Raw genomic sequence first — 27,652 nt, forward strand, 5'->3', positions numbered from 1 at the left:
ATTCCTACACATTAATTATATTTACTAGCACCGGTGTGTAGCCTTCTCAGCCCCGACTAGATTCAAGTTCTCATCTGGATATTTTGTAAATGCAGTGGAAGTCTCTACCTCCGCCACTCCTTCAGCCAGTGAGCTCCACTTCTCTCCTTCCCTTTGTGCATCAGCTGTCCTCCAGCTTGCTTTACTTCTCCCATAGCTACGCACAATTATTTCCCTGATCCATCAATTAGATACAATCCTGAGGCCAGACCTCAAACTCAATGCAAGAGACACAGAGGTGACCACCCATGCACTAGTGCCTTACACTGCCAGCAGCAAGCTTCAATCCTGACCTCCTAAGCCGTTTTCCTGCTAATGAGAAACAAGAAATTATTGTAGATCATTAAATAAAAATCTTTGAGAAAACGACTTCTCCCCCATCTATCATTGGAAAGCATGTCTGTCTGTTTGTTTGATGCATTTTGCATTGCCAGCTCTATATAGCACGCTAACCAATGCTTCTGTGCTCTGGGACAGTAAACAACATCTGTCAGAGATAATAAAATATGCAAGGCCAAAATGAAAGGCTTCAACAAGCTAGCAATAAGTCTAAATTCTCAGACATTCCTTAGCATTATGTTGCTGTAAAATAGAGGGACTCCACTGACAAAAAGAACAAATACAGAAAGCCATCGGAAATAAACAGGCAACGTACGGAGGCTGACAGGAAGAAACATTTCCCAATATTTTTGTCTATGTATCAGCAGCAGAAGAGACAAACGGATTAGGCTCCAAGCCAAGATGTTGAGAGGAGCTGGAGTCAATGTATTGCAGGGAGAAGTGTTGTAAGATTGGATTTTATATACAAGAAGGTCCAATAGCATTACAATAGAGATATGATGTATCCTTCTCAGGATCACACTGTCTCTAGCCAACAATCGGCCTAGCAGGGAACCTCCATGCCTCAGGTCATCTGTAGCCTACCCCCATTTTGGCCGGGATTTTTTCTCGCGTCCAGTTTCTTCCCACTCCCACCACAATCTGACTGAAGAAAGATTCTGACTCAAAACATCACCTCTCCATTTTCCCCAGCGATGCTGCCTGACCCGCTGAGTTGCTCCAGAACTCTGTGTCTATCTTTGGTACACAACAGCATCTGCAGATCCGTTTTATTACATCCAATAGCATAATAGTCTGGTGATTGTCTCAGCATCACACTGCTGTGAAATAAACAATGCTGACTTTGTTACAGTCATACATTAAGCACATAGAAACCTAAATATCTAATGGCAATGCACTGCAGCTATTTAATAGCTGTCATTCAGTGAGCATTATATCAAAAGGACATATCACCAGAATGATTAGATATCAACAGAGATGACAATTTTCACATGCCTAAAAATGACTCTGGCACGTTTGTTGAATGGGCCAGGGAGTGAGAACAATTCTTTGCAATGTATAAGGGATATCTATTTGAACCTTCATGTTGCACATGGCTGCTCTACAGCAAGCCTACCTGGACAACCTTTTGTCCCACATCTAGGACCAGGGCCTTCTTTATTGCACCAGGAAAAATATATTCCAGGATGGCAAAGTGGCGCAGCGGTAGAGTTGCTGCCTCACAGCGGCAGTGACCCAGATTCCATCCTGACTAGGGGTGCTGTCTGTACAGAGTTTGTACATTCTCCCCGTGACTGCGTGGGTTTTCTCCAGGTGCTCTGGTCGCCTCCCACACTCCAAAGATGTACAGGTTTGTAGGATAATTGGTTTCTGTATAATTATAAATTGTTCCTAGTGTGCAGTGTTAAGGGCCTGTCCCACTGCGGCGACCTAATTTGCGAGTTTAGAAGAGTTTGCACTCGCCACAAACTCGCAGCATGGTCGACACGTGGTCCTAGGAGGTCACTGTAACTTTCCTTCATGCGTGAGAGAAGTTCCCGCATACTCGCGACCTCAGTTTGGTATCTCTAAACTAAACTAAACAAAAATCAGGCACAAATCCATTGTAATCCGTACAGATTGATCTGCCAAAGGCGGGCGGAGTAACCTGATCTGTATTTTCCAACAGCAAGCACTGTTGGTTGATTGGTTGATCTGAATTCCAGCAGCTCTTATTTTGCCAATAAACTCCTGAGTCAAGTGCTGGTCACAAGAGCAGAATCTTCCCACAATTCCAGAAAACCTCCAAAGATTATTCGTGCTTGGTACCCAAACCTTTATTTCATTAATGAGATGCCTTGATCCAAGTGTATTCCTTTTAATGTCTACAGATCCAGCGTTCTGTTAGTAGCCACCAGTGTACTAGAAAATTATCCAACGTGTGGTTCAACAACACTGAACGATTCTTACGGCCGGTATTGAATATCACAGAATAATAGATGGTAACTTATCAGGCAACTGATCCATCCCACCAACAACTATAGAGCAATCCTGAGCTACAATTTACCTGATTGGAGACCCCTGGACTATCTTTAATTGGCCTTTACCTTCCCTAGACGTTATTCCCTTTTCATGTACTGTAGACTGTGGATGACTCGATTGTAATCACTTGTTGTCTTTCCACTGACTGGTTAGCATTGTAACAACAACAGCTTTTCACTATACTTCGGTATATGTGACAATAAACTAGGCTAAACAAAACAAATTTATTGTGAAAGAAGAAACAGCTTTGGCAGAGCAAAGCTGGAGTAAGGTCTTGTCATCTGTACAAGGGTCTCTCAGCAATGCAGATAGACACAAAATGCTGGAGTAACTCAGTGGGTCAGGCAGCAACTCGGGAGTAAAGGAATAGGTGTCTTTTCGGGTTGTGACGCTTCTTCAGACTCTGTTTCAGGTCGAGAGCCTTCATCAGACTGTCTGATGAAGGGTCTTGACTCGAAACGTCACCTATTCCTTAACTCCCGAGATGCTGCCTGTCTGAAGAAGGGTTTCGGCCCGAAACGTCGCCTATTTCCTTCGCTCCATAGATGCTGCTGCACCCGCTGAGTTTCTCCAGCATTTTTGTGTACCTTCGATCTTCCAGCATCTGCAGTTCCTTCTTGAACACTGCTGCCTGACCCGTTGTGTTACTCCAGCATTTTGTGTCTATATACGTTATTGATTGATATTAAGTGTTGCGTGCTTCGAAAAGGGCAAATGAATGAGTGAGTCCTCCTTGCACATCAATATACTGCACAATTAGTTGGCATTCTCCAAAATATAGTTGAACAAATCCACCGTTAATTACTTCAAAGTTTCCAGGCTGCATCTTTCCCCATATTGTTATCTCTCCCAGAGAACAATGCTTTGAATATGATCAACACCGTGAATATTGGAAGTCTATTCACCCATAAACACATCACAACTGAAGCTAATGTTGCCTCCAGGTGCAAACACAACTGTGTTCCCCACAAGTAGCGTAGGATCACTTTCTTAACTCAGATACTGCCATTATCAGACCTTCCTCCACTGCTGCGTCAGGCAGCTGAGAGCTGTCAGCATTGTCCCCATGAGGCCATGCAGGCTCAGTGTCTCAGCAGTTACCCAACAAGGGGCCAGCAGAGAGGCTGCAGGTTGTAAGAAGTGCCTTTCTTCCATGCTGAACCTTACACAGCACTTTTAATCTTCAAATTGCCTGGCACTTACTTTCTAAATGGATAAGTTCATGTCATGGCAGCGGTAGAGCTGTTGCCTCACAGAGCCACAGACTACGATGCTGTCTGTATGGAGTCTGTACGTTCTCCCCATGACCTGCGTGGGTTTTCTCCAGGAGCTCCGGTTTCCTCCACATGCCAAAGACATACAGGTTTGTAGGTTAATTGGCTTGGTAAAATTGTAAATTGACCCTGGTGTGTGTAGGATAGTGTTACTGGTCGGCGCGGAATCGGTGGACCGAAGGGCCTTTTTCTGCGCTGTATCTCTAAACTAAACTAAACTCATAAGAACAGAATTAGGCTATTTGGCACATCAAATCCACTCTGCCATTCAATCATGGCTGATGTATCTTTCCCTTTTAACCTTATACTCCTGCCTTCACCCCATAAGCCTTGACACCCTTATTGATCAACAACCTGGCAATGCCTGCTGTAAAAATACACAATTACTTGGCCTCCACAGCCTTCTGTGGAGCAGTGGAAATTACTTTAAACGAATGGTAAAAGGACACTGTCAATAATCTGAAGAAGGGTCTCGACCCGAAATGTCACCTATTCCTTCGCTCCATAGATGCTGTCTCGCCCCCGCTGAGTTTCCCAGCATTTTGTCTACCTTCGATTTTTCCAGCATCTGTAGTTCTTTCTTAAACAATCAATAGTTCTAATCAGCTTTGAGCAGTTAGAAGCCTTCTAAAGATCTTGTAAAAGAGCTAGTTATGTTTTTATGGTTTTAAAAATAATTACAAGATTCTGCTTAATGAAAGAACCTGCAAACAATCATATCAGATATAATGCACACAATACTGCACAATATGTCCAAAGAATTTCCAATGATTTTAACTTTCCAAAACCTGCCTTTATTATTGAGCAGAATCTCACTGTATCTAGGTACATGTGATAATAAAGTACTATTGACTAGCTCATCTCCAATAATTGGCGTTAGGCTGTCATTTCTGAAAGCTTACATCTTGTGAAGCTATTTTCAGTTGGCCACCTTTCTTTCATCACTGATCACAATCTTTCTATGTTAGGTTCTGAAGAAAAGCTGGTGATGCGCATCATTTGCATGCAAATGGAGACTTCAGGGCCTGTCCCACTTATGCGATTTTTTCGGCGACTGCCGTCACCCGTCATAGTTGCAGCAGGTCGCCGAAAATCTTCAAAATGTTGAAAATCCAGCGTCAACCAGAAAAAGGTACGACTCTTTGGACCACGACCATACAGGCATCACCCCACGACACGTCGTGACCAGCCGCCCAAAGAGTCGTACCTTTTTCTGGTCGCCGCTGGATTTTCAACATTTTGAAAGATTTAGGCGACCTGCTGAGACGGATGGGTGATGGCAAGTCGCCGAAAAAAATCACGTAAGTGGGACAAGGCCCTTTCAGGTTATCAGTTTCCATTCTACTACTAAAGCTGTTTATGATTTTGACATTGCAGGGTTTTTTTTTATTATAACTGCAGTGGGTTTATGTAGCATCCTATATACGTTTACAAGATTCATGTGTTGATTCCACAACCCACAGATTTTAAAAATATAAATCAGCTGCTCACAAAATTGAGTACTTTGCCAAAATAAGCACATTTGTTCAGTTATGAATTTTACTGAATCCTATTTGCTCTATTTCATTCTGAGAGCAGTACTCGCCAATGTCCTGTCCATACTCTGATCCACTTCACTTCCCCTTCCGATTTGTCATGGACTGTGTCACAGTAAACTTGATTAAATAGTTAGCAATCATTTATATTGACAAGACAATGTCTACTAATTTTTCTGAAACCTGTAGAAATGGTAGAGCTGCTGCCTGCCGCACAGCGCCAGAGACCCGAGTTCAATCCTGACTATGGGTGCTGTCTGTGTGGAGTTTGCACGTTCTCCCTGTGACTGTGTTTGTTTTCCCCGGGTGCTCTGGTCTCCTCCCACATTCCAATTACGTGCAGGTTTGTAGGCTAGTTGGCTGCTGTAAATTGCCCCTAGTAGGACAAGAAAATGGGATAACAATGAACTTGTGTGGGTGATCAATGGTTGGTGTAGACTGTGGGCCAAAAGGCATTCCACACTGTATCTCTATCTAAACTCTAAACTCTGTGATAAACATCAGTCAAATTAAAGACAGCAAAAACAAACTTTCATTTAGAAAGCATTTTTCAATTGCTCAGGACAAGGAAGTGAATTACATTTGAGCTGCAGTTATTATCACTTAGGAAAATCTTGTAGCGGTTGCTTCTCTGAGGGAAAATATTGTACTAGTATTAAATGCTCAACATAAATGTATAACTAATTTAACTTAAATCCATGGTTCTATTCTTCTCCTACTTTACTCTAGGTTAGTGAGATTCATTAACTTTTTAAAACAAAATATTAGGTTCATACCACAAATAAAATTCAGTTTGGTCTGTTGCTCACAAAGTCAGAATCTTGTGTCTGATGTGTGTGTGTGTGTGTGTGTGTGTGTGTGTGTGTGTGTGTGTGTGTGTGTGTGTGTGTGTGTGTGTGTGTGTGTGTGTGTGTGTGTGTGCGCGCGTGCATGCCTGTGTGTGTGCGTGTGTGTGTGCGCGCGTGCATGCCTGTGTGTGTGCGTGTGTGTGCGCGCGTGCATGCCTGTGTGTGTGCGCGCGTGTGTGTGCGCGCGTGCATGCCTGTGTGTGTGTGTGTGTGCGTGCATTGAGCTGAACTTTTTCAAAGATAGCATTTGTTCTTCAGAGAAAAACATTTTCCATTTCAATCTAACCCTTGACTCTAATACTGTCTTTAGGGATGTTAATAGAGAATGTGAAATGGTGTCAAACATCCATGCTGAACAATATAATTCAAAGTGATCAAACAATACTGAAAGCATTCGAAAGCTGCTTTATACACATGTTCTCCAGGGTGATTAATACTTGTAAGCACTAATTGGTCCTTATGGGTTATATTCTTGATGACAATCCCACAGAAGTAATACAGAACCATGAGATTCACTTCATTACTATTGTTTAAGTCTAGGTTTGTTATTGTCACGTGTATCGAGGTAAAGTGAAAAGCTTTTTTTTGCACAGTTCAGATAAAACTATACATAAACACAATCAAGTCAAATCAAGTACACTTAAAGCTGCAATATCCTTTAAATCAAATTGGACCGGGAATCATTGCTGGGTTGGGGTGCTGCGATCAAAGGCTGGAGATGAGGATCTGAAATGGTGAGGTTGGAGAGGAGGGATTTCCAAAGTGGGGATTGCCATTCAGAGAAATACTTTCGGAAGAGGTCATTCAGAGGATTGAAGAGGGCAGGGCAATGGACTTTGTCTAGGTGGACTTTATTAAGGCTTTTGGCAAGGTCCTGCACAGTAGGCTAGTCTGGAAGATTATATTACATGGAATCCAGAGTGAGCTAGCTATTTGGATTCAAAATTAGCTTGGGGAAAGGGGTCAAGGGTGGTTGTGGTGGTCGATTTTCTTATTGGAAGACTAGTAGAGTGCAACAAGGGTTCGTTCTGGGCCCACTGTTGTTTGTTATCCACATCAATGATTTGAATGACAATGTAGTTAACATTGTTAGTAAATTTGCAGATGACACCAAAATTGGTGGTATAGTGGATAGCGAGGAAGGAAATCCATGTTAACAACAAGATCTAGATCAGTTGGGAAGGTGGCCCAAGGAATGTCATTTAACTCTGACAAGTGTGCAGTGTTGTACTTTGATACGTCAAGAACACAGTAAATGGTGGAGCACTGGACAGCGTTTAGTTTAGTTTAGTTTTTAGTTTAGAGATACAGCGCGGAATCGGGCCCTTTGGTCCACTGTGCCGACCAACAATCCTCGTACACTAACACTATGTCAGTAGGCTACTAACCTGTACGTCTTTGGAGTGTTGAAGAGTCAAGGGAGTTTTTATTGTCAAATGTCCCAAAATGTTAGAATGAACAGAGAGATATGCGAGTACACGTGCATGGTTCCCTGAAAGAGATGAGTCAGGTGGACAGTGGTGAAGGCAGCTTTGGCAGTGTTGCCTTCACTGGGAAGGGTATTTGGAGATACTGTGCGCAGTTCCTGTTGTCCAGCAATAGAAAGATGTTATTAAGTTGGAAAGTGTGCAGAAAAGATGCACTAGAGATGTTACATTGTGGCTTGAGTTCCAGGAAGAGGGTGGATGGGTTGGGACTTTTTTCTTTGGTGTGTAGGAGGCAGAGAGGTGACCTTATCAAGGTAAACAAGACCATAAGGGGCATGTGAATGCTTGCAGTATTTTCCCCAGGGTGGACAATTCTAAAACTAGAATGCATAGATAGTCTTATGGTGCAAGGGAGGAGAGACCTCAGGGGCAACTACAACTTGGCATAAACAAGTTGGCTTAAAGGGGCTGTGAGCATGCTGTACAGCTCTGTGCCACTACTTTAAACCCAACTTGTCCAAGGAATCACCCAACAATGCCTAGGGAACAATGTGTACAGATTTCACCAAATAACTTTCCAATCCATAATAAATAATTTCATTGAAATTGAGTCAGAATCACAGAAGTGATTGTACAGTTCGAGCTCCAGAAAGACCTTTGGATGAAGTGAGCAAGGACCATCTATGTATCTTTGCCGTACGGTATAGTCATGGGTAGAAAACAAGCTGTTAGAGGGTCATAAAGTGAGCAAAAGTATGTAGGCAGGTTAAGCGAGTGCGCTAAATATCAGCAGATGAAAGATGCCGAGGCTAAACTGGGGGCTAATCACCGAGGTAGGCAGAATGATTTAAATGGTGTGAGATTAGAGCAGCAAGTGTTTAAGAAGCCAAACACTGAAGACAAGGAAGATGGAGTGCAAGACTGCGGAAGTATCCAACACCGTTCTGGTGGGACTGGATTGGCTGGGACTTTGATTTACGGTTTAAAAGGGATACGAGCGGCAACTTTATCCACGCAAAAAGGGTGCTGGATATATGTGAAAAGTTGCCCCTGAAAGGAGTGAAGGTACAAATACAAATGTTTAAAAGACAATTGGACGTACATTGATGGAAAAGGTCTACAACCACATGGGTCAAAAGCAGAAGATAAGACTAACTTATCTAACAGTTTCTTGGCCGGCATGGACAAATGATACCTGTTTCCGTTGTATAACATTTTGACTCTATTATCTTTTCCCCGCTTGAGAGTATAAACGTGAAGGTGAGAGGGGAAACAGTTAGATGGGATCTCACAAGGAATTTTTTTACAGAGGATGGTTGGCAAGCTGACAGAGGATGTGATAGTAGTAAATAACTATTATAATTTTACAAGACAGTTGGACAGGCACATTGATGGAAATGCTACAGAGGAATATGGGCCAGGCACGGGCAAATGGGTCTGGCTCGGGGAAGCAACTGGGCCAGCATGGAAGAGTTGGGCCAAAGTTTCCCCGCCACATGTCTCCATGACTCCAGTCAAATTGTTGCCCATTGCAGCTTTGAGGTACGTATAAATGCCTTGTTTTTATACTCACATGATGTGTTTTCCAGCAGATTCCAGGCCAGTGTCAGCTACATAACATGTGTTTGCTAATAGTTACTGAATCCCACTGGCTGTAATGGAGAGAACATCCCAGGACCTACCTTCTGAACCATATCTTCGTTTCTTTACTTCCTGCAACATTCTTTGTATGTTCTGGCCTGGAACCTCTGTTAAAAAATAAGTTTTGATAAGAATATAAAACAAGGGGGAGTGTTTATTTCTAGTCTCTTGACAGTGACCTAGCATTTCATAAACTGGAGCTGGTACGTTAGTTAACTGCTGCCACAGATTCTCTGAATGAATGTAGCTTGGCAGTGGGAATCGTGTGGGTGAAGGTGGCTGCTCACACTTGAGCTGCTAACAGCTTCACTAACAATGCAAATCTTGTTATACACTTCAACACACTGGACAAAAACCACTGCTACATTGTGCAAGCTTCAGTAAGTAGGACGTCGGGAGCCTCCTTATTCTCCAATTACTGCAATATTCTTGCTCAGATCTATACACAATTTATTCACTTTTTAAAATGTAAGTGATCGGAGCGGAAACTGCCTGAGAGAGTATAATGAGTGGAGATGTGGTCACCCACTTTAATGGGAGAATGTAAAGGCAGGTAGATGTTGTTCTACGACGGAGTCATGCAGCATGGAATCAGGCCCTTTGGCCCATCTCGTCCACGCTGACCCAGTTGCTGAACCGAGCTAGTCCCACTTGCTTGCATCTCACTCCAAATATTCCTTATACATGTACCAGTCTTTTAAATATCGTAATTGTACCAGCCTCTACCACTTCCTCTGGCAGCTTGTTCCATATACACTCCACCTTCTGTGTGAAAAATGTTTCCCCTTTTCCCTCTCACCTTAAATCTATGCCCTTTAGTTTCAGACTCCCCTAACCGGGGACAATACTGTGAACTAGTCATCTTATCCATGCCCCTCATGATTTCATAATTCTTTAGAAGGTCACCCCTCAGGCCCTTAAACATTTGGAGAAACAGGTACCAGTTAACCAGTCTCGACTTGTAGACCTGTTAATATACCTGTACATCGTTGTTGCACCCTTTCCAGTTTAATGACATCTACTGGGTGACCAGCACTGTTCACAGTACCCTAAACAACTCTTTGCCAACATCTTGTACAATTGTAACATGATTATCAAAATGCCTGGATACAATACCCTGACCGAAGAGGGCAAGTGCACAAAATGCCTTTGAGCCATAGTATCATAGAGCTATACAGTACATACAAGCCCAACAAGTTGGCATTCTAGGCTCATTGCATTTGCCTGTGTTTGGCCAATATCTCTCCAAAGACTTCCTGTATCCATTAACCTGTCCAAATTGCTTTTGAAAGTCGTAATCTTATCTGCTTGGTCAATTGGCCTTATCCACTTGGACTCGGTAGGTCCTGGGTTTTACAATCCTCTACGATGAATCTCTACTGCACCCTTTCTACTTCAATGATATCCTTCCTCTATCCACCAAGAAACTAATTGCTGGATGAACTCAGCAGGTCAGGCAGCATTAGTGGAAAGAAATGGAAAGACAAGAGTTTGGGAGCTTTCTTCAGACTGAGTTCTACCTGCTGAGCTCCTCCAGCAGTTTATTTGTTGCTCACAATTCCAGCAGCTCCAGACTCTTGTGTCTCTGCCTTCTTCACCACCCACCTACCTGTGTCACCATCTTTATGGAACACACAGAGTTAGCACAATGACACAGAGAGAGAGGGGAAAGAGAGAAAGGGGAAAGAGAGAGAGGGAAGAGGCAACGGTGCCTGATTACTGCAGGAGGTTGCATGGAAACAGCTTTTTTTGTCCCTAAGACTGTTTCTTTTCCAAGACAGCTTTTTTCCTGCTTGCCAATTCCAAAAGAAACTTTTAAGTGGTTCTCAATTTCCCAATTAAAATCTCGTTATAACCAATTTGTGTTCTGAAAGCATGAGTAACAGGCAGGCACGTGCTGTCAGGGTAGGCATGGTAGGCACTGCCTACCCTCACAAAAATTATAAAATGGCAATTATTAAATATAAATAGTAAAGGCATGGGAGAATCATGCCTATCTAAGAGATCGATCTCTTAGCTAGGCATAATTCTCCGTGCCTTTCATCCGCAGCACATGCAATACGCGAAAGTCTGTGCAGCCCACGTGCCGTCAGCGCTGCTTCAAGCCGTCAATTTCAAGCGGAGCTGAAGGCAGCAGAAATTCTGCCTTTGCAGTACTGCACATGGGCAGCAGCCTACGGTGCATGCGCAGCGCAAGTTTCTTGCTGGTTTTTCAAATATGGATTGTCATTATTCTAAGAGTATCTTAGGAAACAAAGAGAGAAGAATGGAGTACATTTCTTGGTGCTATATGTTTTTAAATACCGTATTTCCCGGGGTGGCGGGGAGAGCTCCTTTCACAGCGTTTGGGGAGTCTGGCCAGGGGTAAAGTTGCGGGGATGGCAGGAGCGTTGTGAAGGAGGGGATCGGGGATCATGCCAGTAACCCACTTGCGACGCTCCGGGCACGGAGCCACCGCATTGTGGCCAGGGAGTGCATTAGCTCAGGTGGCTGCGAGAGGCCGCCGGGACCTGACAGCCCCTTCTGCCGGCCCTACTCACCTCTGGCAGTGCTCTCAGTCTGAAAACCGCTTGCCGGCATCGCTCATGTCAGCCGCTCCTTAAATTCCGACAGCGCGCTCAAGGAACCAATTGTCGGCTGTCGGAATTTAAGGATTTGCGGGAAGCGGCTGACAAGAGCGAAGCCGACGAGCGGCAGGTGAGAGATGTTCAGACAGAGAGCACTGCCAGAGGTAAGCGGGCCGGCAGAAAGAGCTGAAGTCCCGGCGGCCGCTCGTAGCCACCCGAGCTGCTTCCCTCCCCGGCCACAGTGAGTGAGTTACTAGCATCACCGACCCCCTCCTTCTTAACGCTCCTGCCCTCCGCGCAACTTTACCCCTGGCCAGACTCCCCATACGCTGTGAAAGGAACTCTCCCCCAGTTGGTCCCTTGAACAAGTATTGTCATTCAATAAGGTGACAACTGATTCAACTTGTCCGGTTTTTCCCACCATCTCTCCACATGCCGTCACACTCCAACCCCCACCCATTCAGTAATTCAGAATGAAGGAGATTTGGAAGCCTTGGGCAAATTGAATTGTTACTTATTTTTATTCTTTATTTTTACAATCTGCATGCGCGGTTTAAGATTTTGTTTAAAAGCCGACTGACTGCCTACCCTGAGTAATTACTCACGGCACGTGCCTGGTATCAGGTGAACTACATATACAGCTCTCAGTCAGCTACTGCAACTTCCGTGCAGATTTCAAGTCTGTGGAACTTTAAACTATAATCTTCTGGGTCACAGGCAAGGTGCCAACAACAATGGCGTAGCAAATAGCTAATAAAGAAAACACATTTCCACCAATAAAATGGATGGGTGGAATTTCTCTGATGTTTCTGACTCAACATTCAATTTCACTTAGATCATTCAACGCATTTCAATTTATTCTTTCGATTATAAAAATATGCGAGTTCGGTATTCCGAAAAACGCAATAAATCATGGGATTTGTCAAAGATTACTCGCTATAGAGAAAAAGCGAATGAAGCGCTGGCTGTATAAACTGTGTATAAATTCTTATCTTTATTCATAATTTATGTGTAAAAATATATTTAAACTGAGGAACAGGGGTGCCAGGTAGCGGGAGAGCGGGGTGTAACAGCGAGAGAGAGAGAGTGGGCAGATTCAAGCGGGAGACTAGGGGGAGAGACATTCTTGGCAGCTGTGCTGCTGCATGCACACAGACCACCGCCTCATCCGCAGCCAGGTTCGATCCCGGGTCCCTGGCGCCACAAGCACTGCCGAACCGCTACTGGACCGTCCCCGCCCCATCCCCCCCCCCCCCCCCCCCCCCCACCGAGTGTCCCATCCTTGCCCGGGGCGACCCTAGACCAACGGGACACCGGCCCGGAGCAGCGTCGGCCCCAGGCCCACCGCCAGTGCGGAGAAGAAGCGCTAACTTCAGACCGACCCCATTCCAACTCCCGACGTACCGGCTCCCCAACGGGCCGGGTACCACCAGCCGCACCCCCTGCCACACCCAGCAGCCGCCGGCCAAAGGAATGGGTGAGGTTTTGGGTCGAGACCCTTCTCCAGAGATGTTGCCTGACCCACCGAGCCACCGCTGCACCCCGTGTGTATCCCCGCTGATGACCGGCGCTCGGCCCCGCCGGCACCGATGGGGCCAACCGACCCCCACTGGACAGGACGAGAGCCGCAGCCGACGGTCCCCAGCCCAAGCTGTAGCCAGCGCCCCCCCCCCCCCCCCCCCCCTTGTCTCCGCGCCAGTTGCAAGTGCGGGACCGCCACCACTCCGGGCCGGCGCTCCGCCAATCCAGGGCTGGCGGCCAACCCGGCGGGACAGGCAGAGCCAAGCTGGAGCCAGCGCCTCCCCCCCCGCGCCGGCTACAACCCTGCCAGCACAGGAGCACCCCGGACACCTCCGGCCACCCCCGGACAGGGACCGGACACCCAGGTGGGGACAGGGACGGCCCAGCAGCAACTCAACAGCACCCGCAGCGCCGGAGACCCGGGCCCGACCCAGACCCTGACCGCGAACAAAACGCAGACCTGCACACACGCAACAGCACAGTTGCCGAGAATGTTCATTGCGAATGACCTATGACCTGGGCATGCACAGTCAGAATACCGAACACTTATTCTAAAAGGGGAAAGTTCCGCAGAAATCATGTATCATCATACCTGCAACAACCTACTTCTTTACACAGCGGAGATGTTCAAACCTCTGCTTGATGAGGAATTACTGTACTGCCATCACAAATTTATAAACATTATAGACGTCAGCTCGAAACAGGCCCTTCGGCCCAATGAGTCAATGTCGACTAGCCATCGCCCTGTACACTCGCACTATCCTACACACCAGGGACAATTTTACAGAAACCAATTAACCTACAAACCTGTACGTCTTTGGAATGTGAGAGAAAACCAGAGCCCCAGGAGCCCCACGCCAACATGGGAAGAATGTACAAACTCTGCACAGACAGCACTTGTAGTCAGGATCAAACCTGCATCTCTTTCGCTGTATGGCAGCAACTCTACTGCTGCACCACTGTACACCCACATCCTCAACAATTCTCTCATCTTTGTTTCTGTGGAGTGGAAAGAGAACAAGCAGCACCACATTGACTTGTGTGGCAACAGGCGTGGTGTTTTGGATATGAAGGGCTTCCATCATTTGTGTTTTTGCATCAAGCTATACACCTTGTGCTTCCGTTTGACATTTTGTTCATAATTCTGTTTTTCACTATTATCTTTCTTGTGTTTTAAGTTTACTCCTTTCGAGTAAATGTTACACCATGTTCTCCCTTAACATTGTGAACGTGTATCACTGTGTCCACGTGTAAATCATGTTGCTTTCATTCCGCATTTTCAAAATTAGCAGCATCTTTCTTTTTTATCTAGAGAGGCTTTACTTTCTCATCTCACCAGTGTTTGAACCTGCTTGGAAATTGGAGAAAGGGAGGTAGGTAACAACGTTATTGGAGCGTGCTAGGCCATTTTGGAGTCAGTGATATCAAGAGAAAGATGAGTATTTGATCTGTGAATTGAAGAGGGAATCCAAAACTGGCGCAGCATCAATGGGCCTTGACTTTGTACAGGAGGAATTACCTAAGAGAGCTAAGTTGTTACTGTACTGAGGTCAAGTTCAAGAGAATGCTTTGAATAGATCTGAACTAGAATTTTAGCCGTGGTTAATAACATTAAATACAATAGACAGCAGTGACAACGTTACAATCTACTTTCACAATTTCTTCCCATTGAGGTCTGATGCGATATTGTATGAAGAGTGCCAATGAGATGGATTAAACCTCAAAGTACTCTACCGACTGACAATCCCATTTTAATTCATGCAAGATGAAAATTTAACATCAGATAAATATTACTCAGAAACAACTGCCATAAAATTGGCTGCTTCTGCGTCCGCAACCCTCTTTAGTCAGAGTGTGGTGAATCTGTGGAATTCATTACAACAGAAAGCTGGGGAGGCCGCCAATGGATATTTTTACTAGAGATAGATAGATTCTTGATTAGTACGGGCGTCAGGGGTTATGGGAGAAGGCAGGAGAATGGGGTTGAGAGGGAAAGATAGATCAGCCATGATTGAACGGCGGAGTAGACTTAATGAGCTGGATGGCCTAATTCTGCTCCTATCACTTATGAACTTATGAACAAAAGCATCTCACTGTACCTTGGCTCACGTGACAATAAACTAAACTAACTACTCACTTGAAGTTTACGTCAATACTGCATTCATATTTTTCTCTCCCTGTCTCGAAGCATTGAGGTCAGTCACAGTGCAGGAGCAGCCAGCCCCTTGGAATGTGTGTGGATTCAGGGTTGCTGGAATCACGGTCAAAATGTGTGTTCTTTTACTCATTCCTTCACATTCAGAGTCGGGGCATTAACTATCAGCCTGGGGAGTTCTGCAGCTGACCAATACAGACTTGTGACAGAAGGTACCAATAAGCACATCACCGAGGATGTGGGGAGCAAAATGGTGGCTGGGGCCTAAACTTGCACAGTTCCAGCAGGGTCGTATCGAATACTATCAGAAGCAGGAATCCTGACGTGTTCCCGCTATAAAGCTGAGCATCAACACAAACTGTAGTCATCATCACTGCACTGCTGAAGATTAGTTCACTCACCCATCAAGTGCTGAACCTGGGACTTACTCAGGGCTAGACAAAAGTGCTGGAGAAACTCAGCGGGTGCAGCAGCATCATAGATCATAGATGCTGCTGCACCCGCTGAGTTTCTCCAGCACTTTTGTCTACCTTCAATTTTCCAGCATCTGCAGTTCCTTCCTAAACACTTATTCTGGGCTAATGAGATGAAGCAGCTGAGCTCCCTTAGTAAGTGCTGCTGTTTGCAAATAAAAGTACATACAATCGTCCTGTAGCTTTTAATTACAGCTACCATGTTAATATTTAAGTTCCAAACCCTGCATTTTCACCAACTGACTTAAAAATGGCGCCAAAATGGCGACTCTGTACACTGTCTCAGTGTACCACTGCTATCCACTTGTACTGTATTTGTGATGCTTATCTAAGATGTATCTAAGTGCTTCTAGATAGTGATACTTGTACTGAACTGTGTATAAAAATGGATTTCACTGTACCTCATGTGATAAATGATGTACCAGACCACAACTTCAAACATACTTTCATCCTCCATTTCCAGTGCAATTTTAATTAACTGTCCCTGAAGTAAAGTGCACCCTGAAACGTCAAACATTCTTCACTCTTCTTTCACTAATGTAAGCATGTCGCAGTTCACTTTATAAATCCATAATACGGTGATTGTGCAGAACCTATAAACCGTTCCAGAGCATTTGCAAAGGATCTATAGAGATGAAAAATGCTGGACGTACTCATAAAATGTAAAAGTATGCAGCGAGAGAAACTGTTTCATTCTGGATGCAAAGATCTGAAACATTAACTCTGGTTCTCTCTTTTATAGATTCTGTCTCACTTCATTTTTCCAGCATTTATCATTATGACTTCACATTTTCAGTAGCACATTATTTGTATAAGGTGAATGGAGAATGCATCAATGGCACCAGAAATATATGGATAACTATAAATGAGCAGGTTACCAAAATCTCTCCCCCCCCCCCCCCCCCCCCCCCACCACTAAAAACATGAACTCTGCCAGTATATTTACACAATGATACTAATGGGTGGCATTCAGCTTCCAATACTTTCAAACTATCCCATTACAATAACACAATGGCTCCTTAAAGACACAGTATTCTTTTTGATACAGGAATTAAACTTTTAGTTTCAGTATTTAAAGTCAAGTTTACTTCTGCCAGTTCTGCACCTAATAAGTCTCTTTGAAAATATCCAATTCAAAATCTCAAGGAAGCTCTTTGAGGAAATAAGAAGGAAGCATTTGCCAATTTTATCATATTTTGAAATAAGTTAACTCTTCCCATCGATAGTAAAATAATGACTCCGACCTGCAGTGAAGATCATATTCTCATGATATTTAACCTTAATTAGACCTCATCGAAACATAGAAAATAGGTGCAGGAGTAGACCATTCGGCCGTTCGAGCCAGCACCGCCATGGAAGAACAATGGAGGACCGGGCGTGGGGAGAACACCATGAGTATGGAGGTGGGGGGAGAACAATGGACAATAGGGGGAGGGGGGGGACAAAGGACAATGGGGACCCGGCATGGGAAAACTGTTGGGGGGGACAAAAGGGGGAGTGGCGTGCTTTGTAACTTTGTCAGCGCTGCAGGTGGCTGTTATTTGTATACATCGTGCAGGAGAGCAAAAAATAAAGTATTCCCAATACGATCATGGCTGATCATCCGATATCGGTACCCCGTTCCTGCTTTCTCCCCATATCCCTTGAGTCCGTTAGATCGAAGAGCTATATCTAACATCCTCTTGAAAACACTCCAATTAATTGGCCTCCACTACCTTCTGTGGCAGAGAATTCCACAAATTCACAACTCTCTGGTGAAAAGGTTTTTCCTCATCTCAGTCTTAAATGGCTTACCCCTTATTCTTAAACTGTGACCCCTGGTTCTGGACTCCCCCAAAATCGCGAACATTTTTCCTGCATCTAGTCTGTTCAATTCCTTAAGAATGTTATATGTTTCTAAAAGATCCCCTCTCATCTTTCTTAATTCCAGTGAATATGCCCAGTCGATCCATTCTTTCAGCATATGTCAGTCTCGCCATCCCGGTAATTAACCTGGTGAACCTACGCTGCAAGATTGTCCTTTCGTTGCACACAATACTCCAGGTGTGGTCTCACCAGGGCCCTGTACCACTGCAGTAGAACCTCCTTGCTCATACTCAAATCCTCTCGCTATGTAGGCCAACATGCCATTAGCTTTCTTCACTGCCTGCTGTACCTGCATGCTTACTTTCAGTGACTGATGTACACCCAGGTCTCATTGCACCTCCCCTTTTCCTAATCTGACACCATTCAGATAATAATCTGCCTTCCCGTTCTTGCCACCAAAGTGGATAACCTCACATTTATCAACATTATACTGCATCTGCCATGCATCTGCCCACTCACCCAACCTATCCAAGTCACCCTGCAGCCATATAGCATCCTCCTTGCAGCTCACACTGCCACCCAGCTTTGCGTCATCCGCAAACTTGGAGATGTCACATTTAATTCCCTCGTCGAAATCGTCACTTTGACGACGGGTGTCAGAGGTTATGGGGAGAATGGGGTTAGGAAGGAGAGATAGATCGGCCATGATTGAAAGGCTTGATGGGCCGAATGGTCTAGTACTGCTCCTATCACTTATGACCTTATGACTTATGAGTCATTGGGTCACACAGCATGGAAACAGGCCCTTCGGCCCAACCTGACCATGCCAACCAAGATGCCCCACATAAGCTAGCCCCATTTGTTTGTGTTGCCCATATCCCCCTAAACCTCTCCTATCCATGTCCCTGTCAAAGTGTCTTTTTAAATACAATCAATTTGGGTATGATATCAGGAAAATGCTGAAAACCATTACAAATGAAATGAAAACTGGGCACTTCAAACCATGAATTGAATGAGGCAGTGCTAGTTTAGTTTTAAGAAGGGGAATAATTGCCCTGGTGGTTAGATCCTCAATGTCCAACAAGGTATGAGCAAGCAGAATGGGCCTATCATCTCTGGTGTTCAACTGAATGAGAGGCCATTGAAGCAATCGGGTTTCCAAGAGGCTTCTCAGCTTAGATGCGGAGAGGATGCTTACACTAGTGGGGGATTCTAGTGCTTGTGTGCACTCATTCAGGATAAGGAAACAGCTACTTAAATTGAGGACAAATGTCTAGTTTCAAGGGTTATGACTCTCTAGGTCATAAAATAAATGGGGGTGGCACAGACGCAGCAGTAGAGTGGTTGCATTACAGAGCCCGAGACCCGGGTTAGATCCTGACTGGGTTTTCTCCGGGTGCTCCAGTTTCTTCCCGCACTCCAAAGACGTACAGGTTCGAGGTTAATTGGCTTAGGTAAAACTGTAAATTTCCCTAATGTGTAGGATAGTGTAGTGTATAAGGTGATCGCTGGTCAGCGCGGACTCCGTGGGCCAAAGAGTTTAATTACACGCTGTATCTCTAAACTAATGTAAAAGGGCAGATCCGGATAGACCTTGCACAACATGGGATTCAAGTGTCGCAGCAACATTGTGAGTGGGAAACCGTATCCCACAAATTTAATTGTTTTCTGAAGCGGTGACCAAGAGGATTGATGAGACCTGTGCAGTAACAAGGCCTCTGGCAAGGTTCCACATGCTAGGCTTGGTCCAGGAATTGAGATCCCGTGGGAGCCAGCATGAGCTGGACAATTGTAGACAAAACATACTTAGTGGAAGGAGTGAGAGGGATTGGTGGGTTATGTCTCAGATTGGAGGCTCATGACGAATGGTGTGACGCAAGGTTTGAGGCAGGGTCACCTGTGGTGTGACACTGATCCCTGAAAGTAGTGTCGAAGGTAGATAGGGTTGTGAAGACGACTTTTCATGTCAGGGTTGTGAGTATAGAAAATGAGATGTTATGTTACGAGTTGTACAAGGTGTTGGTGAGGTAACTCAAAACAGGGCAGAAACCATTCCTTCACATGTGGTTCACCACAGGCAACCCAGGTTATTCATAAACCTTTCAAGAGGTATAGTTATAAAGTGAGCTCTCCATAGAATCTCTCTTAGCAATGGACCCATAAACAACAGTTAGGGAGGGTAGAGATTTGCTGGCACGTTGGGCAGAGCAAAGACAAATAGAACTCAATGCCAACAAATGAGAGGGAATGCATTTTAGGACAGCAGACAAGGATATGATGTGTGCAATAAATGGGAGTATTGATGAACAGAGAGACATGGTTCCCTGACAGTGTGAGCAGAAGTAGAGATAGTGATGAGGTAGGTAGGGTATAAGAGCTGGGACATCATGCTGCAACTTTATAACACGTTGGTTTAGTCACAGCTGCATTGCTGTCTGCGGTTCTGGGCACCAGGCTGCAGGAAGGATGTGATTGCACTGCAAATGGTGCAGAGGAGATTCACCAGAACGTTGCCCAGCTTAGATCTTTTCAGATTTGTTATCCCCGGGGTGGACGAAATCTGAGGGCTGATCTGATAGATAGACAAAATAAATATAGTGGGTTATCTGTGACTGGCGGGCATTGGTTTAAGGTGACCACTGGGAGGTTTAAAGGGGATGTGAAGAGAGATTTTTTTGTATTCAGAGTCTGGAGGTGACGGATGCAGAGATTCTCAGAATATTCAAGTACCATCGAGACAACTACTTGAATAACTAAGGCACAGAGGGCAGAAACAAAGAACTACAGATGCTGGTTTAGACCAAAGATAGACACAAAATGCTGGAGTAACTCCGCGGGCCAGACCTGGCATCTCTGGAGAAGAAGGATAGGTGACATTTTGGATTGGGGCCCTTCATCAGACTGAAAGTAGAGGGTGTGGTGGGGGGGAGTGGGGGGGGGGGGGGGGGGATAACTGGAGACAAGAAAAGACCAGGACAAATCAGGGCCAGCAACAGATAACCTCAGGGAGGGTGGTGCCCTAGCAGGCCAATTGTTGGCTGTGGAAGGTGTGATCTCAAGAGGGAGACACTGTGGTAAACTGTGAAACTGGTTAAACAACTAGGGTGGAGGAAGGGGGTAAGGGAAGGGGGAGAGGGAAGTATTAGTAGAACTTACTTAAGAGAGCTCTGGACCTCATGTGATGAATGGGATTGTTAAACAAAGAACATTATGTTCCATTTCGTTCTATACCTCTATTTCACCGTCTATGTCTCTCGTTTCCTCGTCCCCTGAATCTTAGTCTGATGAAGGATCTCGACCCGAAACGTCACCTATTCCTTTTCTCCTGAGATGCTGCCTGATCCGCTGAGTATCTCGGCTTTTTGTGTCTATCATCGGTGTAAACCAGCACTTGCAGTTGCTTCTTACACATTCATGTTCCTTCCTTTGTTTTTGCACCAGATACATCAAATTACCTGAACGATCAAAAGAATAATTGACTCCCTCCCTTGCGGTGGGAGGTGAGACTAGACCACTGTAAGAATACTGTATCTTTAAGGGCTTGAGAATGAAGAGGATCAAATGCATCACCCACCTCTTTGCCTGCCCTGGATGCTGCGCAAGGCCAGGATGTTCTGTTCGTCGGACAAGAACTGCTTCATCTTGTGGAAAGGCTCCTTCCCTCGAACAGTCAGCTTATTCCATGGCTTCGGTCTGGCCAGTATCTCACTGACGGAACCTTGAGACAAGCCCAGTACATAATGTCCAAATATCCGCTGGCCAATATTGTGCTTGATCAACTGCTCTTTTACTTGCCGCGCAATCTCTGCCGTGTCCAGATCCTCGCCTTCAGATATGCTGCCGGCGCTCTCTGACTGGCTGGGCGAAGGGATCATTCCGTTCACGTCCGAGCTGGGCGGGATGGGGCTTGGGGACGATATGGAGTTTGTGCTGTAAGGACCTGTTGGAAAAAGCATGGTTGTGCTTCCCGCATCCTGCATTGCCTTGGAGTAGAAGGACTGCATTAGCTGCCGCTGAAGAAGCGAGTTTAGTGCAAATTTCCCCGCAGAGGCCAGGGGGATCGGGGAGCTTGTCAATGAAGAGCTGAAAAAATCTTGACCTAAAACCGTTGGTGAGAATTGGTGCGTACCGTTAGCACTGGAAGCCTGCTCACTCGCGCTGCGCAGCAACTTAGAGGGAGGGGAGGTTGGTGAGGTCGAAGGACGCAGACTCTCAAGTCGGTCGTTCCCATTTCTCCCAGCTGACCCTACAAGAAAGGTCAAACACAATGCATTATGGGGGAGCGAAAAAGTAAAACCATGAAAATTAGCAAACTTTTAGCCCATAATTGCAGGTTTTCAAAGGGCTTTTCTCCTGATATGGATGGTCAAATTTGACTACGCCAGACTAGCCCCCAATGGCAGATGACATGCATTTGTTGTTTGTACCTTTCTTGTAAATAGCAGCCTGGAGAATTCTTACAACCACTTAAGCAGCCCGTAGCAAACATCTACTTCATACGAGTGGCACAATTAGGCAGTGTGTTAGCTTAACAAATATCGTCCTACTTAGAGAGATAGTTACAGCAAATACAAAATGGCATCAATTACAGGTGATTGAATACTGTATTAGTTATTGAATTTACACTCTGACAGAAACCTATAAGAAAAAAAAAACAAGGCTTATAAACCCAAATACATCAATGACATTCAAGATAAGAAGCTGTTACTTTTCTGAAATCATCGTTTCTAAGAAAGGTTCTTTCTATTACCCAGTCTGTACAAATACACAAGCATAATTTAGTGGTTTTGGAGTGTGTGATACACATTAATCTTGCTGCCATGCACTAATGCAGACTTTGATCTCAGGATATGTACTCACATTCCCCAAGCACAGCTACATAAGCTGCAAACGCAAAGACCTACCGCTAAGGTCACTGTTGGTGATACGCAGAGTTGCATTTTCAGACTGTAATGAGCGGTTCTTCTCCAGCAGAAGTACCTCCAGGGTTTTGGATGTATCCTGTGAAAGAAACGGTAATGCCGTCAGATTGACTTAATGTTAAACATGTGATATTTCAGTACTCATTTGCTTAATCAAGGATTCATTAAGAATTTAAATTAATGGCAGACATGCAGCCCAAGGCAATCACTTCCAGTTCCAGACTCCTTCAATGGCACGCCGACTTCATGAGTGCCCGGTAAATCTTGTTTACCAACGACCACAATGGATGAAACGATACATTCACTTAGGATAAAGAAACTACCAAGTATTTCTCCTCCTTCAGCATTTTTTTTTGCAATAAAAGTCACAAAATCTTCCAGCTCTCCAGCACTGAAGCAACATTTCTGTTCACGCCCACAATCACAACAAGCTGGTATTAGAAAATATACACAATGGACCACAAGGCAATCTGGGCTCTCTGAAGAAGGGTCTCGAACCAAAATGTCATCCATTCCTTCTCTCCGGAGATGCTGCCTGTCCAGCTGAGTTACGTCAGCGTTTTGTATCTACCTTGTTAACTAGTCCAATGGGGGAAACCTTGAACCCTTTCTTCTACTTCCTAAGTGAAACTTAAAGTTCCAAAGGTAATCAAATTGTAGACATAACCTAGCAAGATGTTTTTGTCTCTACCATGCCAACATCTACCACACCACCTTGCCCCGAGCTGAGCTTCAGCTGCTAGCAAACCATTTTGTCAGCAGGACTGGCAAGGAAGGGGAGGAGTAGAGGTTTGTGTGTCAGTGGGTGGGTAAGAGACTTTGTAACGTGATCCTGCTATCAAAACATTCACCTTTTCAATTTTACAAATGTGATGCAAATGCAGTAGAATCATTGAAACTTCACACACAGGAACATAGAGCAGTACAGCACAGGCATTCTTCAGTCCAGTGTCTCTGACAACCATGACACCAGTTTAAACTAATCCCATCTGCCTGCACATGTCCCTCCATTCCCAGCCTGTTCATCTACCTGTCTAAATACCCCTTAAATGTTACGATGTCTGCATATATCACCTTCCCTGGCAACAAAACAAACTTGCTTTGCAAATCTACAATGAATTCCCCTTCCCCACCCCCATCTTAAATCTATACCCTCTAGTACCCTACTGAGGGGTGATCTTATAGACGAGTATAAAACCATGAGGCAAAGAGATGGGGCAAATGCACAGTCTTTTACCCAGAGTAGGGGAATGAATTAGCAGAGGGCATAGGTTTAAGGCGAGCAGGGAAAGATTTATTCAGAACCTGAGGGGCGACTTTTTCACACAGAGGATGGTGGGTTCATGGACTAAGTGTAAATAGGGCAACTGGGTTGGCATGGAAAAGTCAAGCTGATTGAGTGCATGACTCTGACTTTATGAGGGGGGATATATATATATGTTCATGATCTGGATGATGGAATTGAGGGCTTTGTGGCCATGTTTGCAGATCATATGAAGATAGGTGGAGGGGCAGGTGGTGTTGAGGAAGCAGGGACTCTGCAGTAGGACTTTGGCCAGGTTGGGAGAGTGGAGAAATAAGTGGCAGATGGGATACAGCGTAGCAAAGTGTACAGTCATGCAGTTAGGTAGAAGGAATAAAGTCATAGACTAATTTCTAAACTGCAGGGATAGGATTCAGAAATCGGAGGTGCAAAGGGACTTGGGAGTACTGGTGCAGGATTCCCAAAAGGTTATTTACAGGTTGAGTCAGTAGTAAGGAAGGCAAATGCAATCTTCATTCACATAACCAAGTAAGGACATAATGCTGAGGATTTATTAGGCAAAGGCTACATTTGGAGTAATATGAGTAGTTTTGGGCCCCATAACTGAGGAGGGATGTGCTGGCATTGGAGAGGGTCCAGAGGAGGTTTACGAGAATGACCACCAGGGGTGCCGGGGAGATGGCTGCCCTGCCGGCAGTCTGTTCGAATTGGGGGAAACTTTTTTTCAAGTTCCTACCTTGCCGGAGATGTGATCAATTTTCGGATCACATTCTCCGGGCTCTGCGGCCTACCATCGATGGAGCTGGAAGCCTCCTCGGACTGTCGTGAACCCCACCGCGGGGCGCGGACTAAACATCGGAGCTGATCCTTTGCCTGGGATCGTGACCACAGCTCCCACCGCGGAATGACCATCAAGGGCTTGCAGTCTCGGGTGAGGCCGAGTCGGGAGCTCCAACGTCGCGGAAGGTTCGACCAGCCCCGACACGAGGTTCGATCGCCCGGCGCGGGGAGCTGACATCCCCCCGATGCGGGAGCTTGATCGCCTCGACGCGGAGGCCCCGAATGCCGCCGGGTACGGGAGTCAAGATAATCCCGTCTACGGGGGCTCGAGGCCCACAACCGAAGAAGAACAAAAGGAAGAGACTTGAACTTTATTTCACCTTCCATCGCAGTGAGGAATGTGTAGGACTCACTGTGGTGGATGTTCATGTTAAAATGTGTTTTTGCTTTTAATTGTATGACTGACCTGGCCCATGAAATTCCTCGTATGTTGCAAAACATACTTGGCAAATAAAGTGTGATTCTGATTCTGATCCTGGGGATGATTGGGTTAACATATGGTGAGTATTTGATGGCTCTGGGCCTGTACTCGCTGGAGTTTAGCTGGATGTGGGGAGATTCTCATTTAAACCTACCGGATAATGAAAGGACTAGATTGAGGGGACATGGAACAGATGTGGGAGAGTCTAGGACCAGAGGGCACAGCCTCAGAATAAAAATAAGTACTTTTAGAATAGAGAGGAGGAGGATGTTTTTTAGCCAGAGGGAGGTGAATCTGTGGAATTCATTGTCACAGACAGCTCTGGAGGTCAAGACATTGGATATTTTTAAAGCGGGGACTAATAAGTTTTTGATTAGTAAAGATGTCAAAGATTACAGTATGAAGGCAGGAGAATGGGGTTGAGAGGGAAAAATATATCAGCTATGATTGAATGGCAGAGTAGACTCGATGGACTGAATGGCCTAATTCTGCTCCTATGTTTTATGGTCTTCATGGGATTAAATTCCTTTTAATTGTGCTTAAATCCCTCGTGCTTTTTACACAACTCAATTGCGTCTCCATTCATACTCCGCTAATCTGAAGAATATGACCAAGTCTATCAAACTTTTCCTCACACTTTCCCAGTATTGACAACATCCTTTAAACATTTCCTCTGTAGCTCAACCTGTGAACAGGACCACTTCCAGTACGTATACTTTGTCCTAACCTATGTTACACAGTATATATAGTTCTAGCAACAACTTCTGCTCTTATAGTTGGTGTCTCAGCTCATACAGGTCGTTCTGCTATAACATGAGAGTTGTGTACCTAAGAAATAGTTTTGAAAGACTTTGAAAGGCACAGTGGCGCAGTGGTAGAGTTGCTGCCTTATAGCATCAGAGACCCTGCTTTGATCCTGACGATGAGTGTTGTCTGTATGGAGTTGTATGTGTTCCCTGTGACCGCGTGTGTTTTCGCCGGGTGCTCTGGTCTCATCCCACATCCCAAAGATGTGCAGGTTTGTAGGTCAATGAGCTGTAAATATAGTGTGTAGGATAGAACTAGTGTGTGGGTGATCGTTGGACGGCGCGGACTAGGAGAGCCGAAGGGCCTATTTCCACGCTGTGTCTCTAACCAAAACTAAACCTCGTGTTATAGAAAATTGCCAGATAAAATTGGTTAGGGGGCTAGAGAGTTTCAAACTTGCAATAACAATGTTTTTGCTCCAAGGATTTTCAAAACAAAGTATTTTTAATAGCTATCTGTTTATTGTTGAAGGTACAGCCTAACAGCACCAAAGGTTGTACGTTACAATGTTTAACAGAGTATTACAGAGTATAAAAGACACAAAATGCTGGAGTAACTCAGTGGGTCAGGCAGCATCCCTGGACAATATGGATAGGTGACGTTTCGGGTCAGGACCCTTCTTCAGACTGATTGTAGGGGGAATAAAGTTGGGAGAGATGAGGGGCAGGACCAAGCATGGCAGGCTATAGGTGAACGCAGGCCGGGGGCACCATTTATAGGCAGATAGTTGGACAAAGGCCAGAGATTAAACATTGAAGAGTGAATGGTGACGCCCTGCGGACCAGGAGGCAGCGCTTTCCCCCTCCCCAGGTAATTTCCCCAGCAACCACAGGAGGTGTAACACCTGTCCCTTTACCTCCTCCCTCACCTCCATCCCAGGCACCCCAGCAGTCCTTCCAGGTGAGACAGAGGTTTACCTGCACCCCCTTTAACTTTATCTACTGCATCCAGTGTTGGCGATGTGGCCTCCTGTGCATCTGTAAGACCAAACGTAGACTCGACGAACTTCTCGCCGAACACTTGTGCTCGGTCCACTAAGTTTAGCTTAGTTTAGTTTAGAGATACAGTGTGGAAACAGGCCATTCGGCCCACTGGGTCCGTGCCGTCCAACAACCCCCACACATTAACAACATCCTACACACACTAGGGCCTATTTTTACATTTACCAAGCCAATTAACCGACAAACCTGTGCGTCTTTGAGTGTGGGAGGAAACCGAAGATCTCGGAGAAAACCCACGCAGGTCACGGGGAGAAGGTACAAACTCCGTACAGACAGCACCCGTAGTCGAGATCGAACCCGGGTCTCCAGCGCTGCATTCGCTGTAAGGCAGCAACTCTACTGCTGCGCCACCGTGCCGCCCAGGGTCCAAGGTCTGCTGGATGTCCCGTTTGTTAACCATTAACTCCCCTTCCCATTCCCATACTGACCTCCTTGGGACTGGGTCAATTACCAGAGTCAGACCACATTCAAAATGGATGAACAGCATCTCCTATTATGCTTGGGTTGCTTACAAACTCAACAGCAAGAATATTGAATTCTTCAATTTTAGTTAACCTCTAACAACCCCCCCCCCCCCCTCCATCTCCCCACAACCCCCTTTCTTTCCTCGCCTCTACCCTATTCCCCACTTCAATCTATTTCTCCCCTCACCATCCACCCACTTTCCTTTCTATGGCTTCACAATTCACACCTCTTCAATCCTTCAGACTCACACCTTTGTCTCTCACCTGCCACACTTTGTCCTGCCCC

At 45.3% G+C, this 27,652-nt stretch overlaps 1 protein-coding gene across 7 annotated transcripts in view; it reads right to left on the reverse strand.

The window, feature by feature from the left end:
* Positions 1–27,652, reverse strand: part of cux1 (cut like homeobox 1) — a 445,449-nt gene that overhangs the window by 169,577 nt on the left and 248,220 nt on the right. For 4 of the 7 annotated variants that reach the window (XM_033045565.1, XM_033045569.1, XM_033045570.1 and 1 more), the window contains exons 14-16: positions 22,552–22,648; positions 21,222–21,893; positions 9,167–9,232 (exon numbers count right to left, since the gene is read on the reverse strand). In XM_033045565.1, coding sequence (XP_032901456.1) covers positions 9,167–9,232; positions 21,222–21,893; positions 22,552–22,648 — 835 coding nt within the window. The remainder of the gene's footprint in view (positions 1–9,166; positions 9,233–21,221; positions 21,894–22,551; positions 22,649–27,652) is intronic. The other 3 variants (XM_033045568.1, XM_033045567.1, XM_033045571.1) reach the window with 3 other exon arrangements.

The sequence above is a fragment of the Amblyraja radiata genome, chromosome 28 (assembly GCF_010909765.2).
Source record: "Amblyraja radiata isolate CabotCenter1 chromosome 28, sAmbRad1.1.pri, whole genome shotgun sequence".
NCBI classification, from domain to species: domain Eukaryota; kingdom Metazoa; phylum Chordata; class Chondrichthyes; order Rajiformes; family Rajidae; genus Amblyraja; species Amblyraja radiata.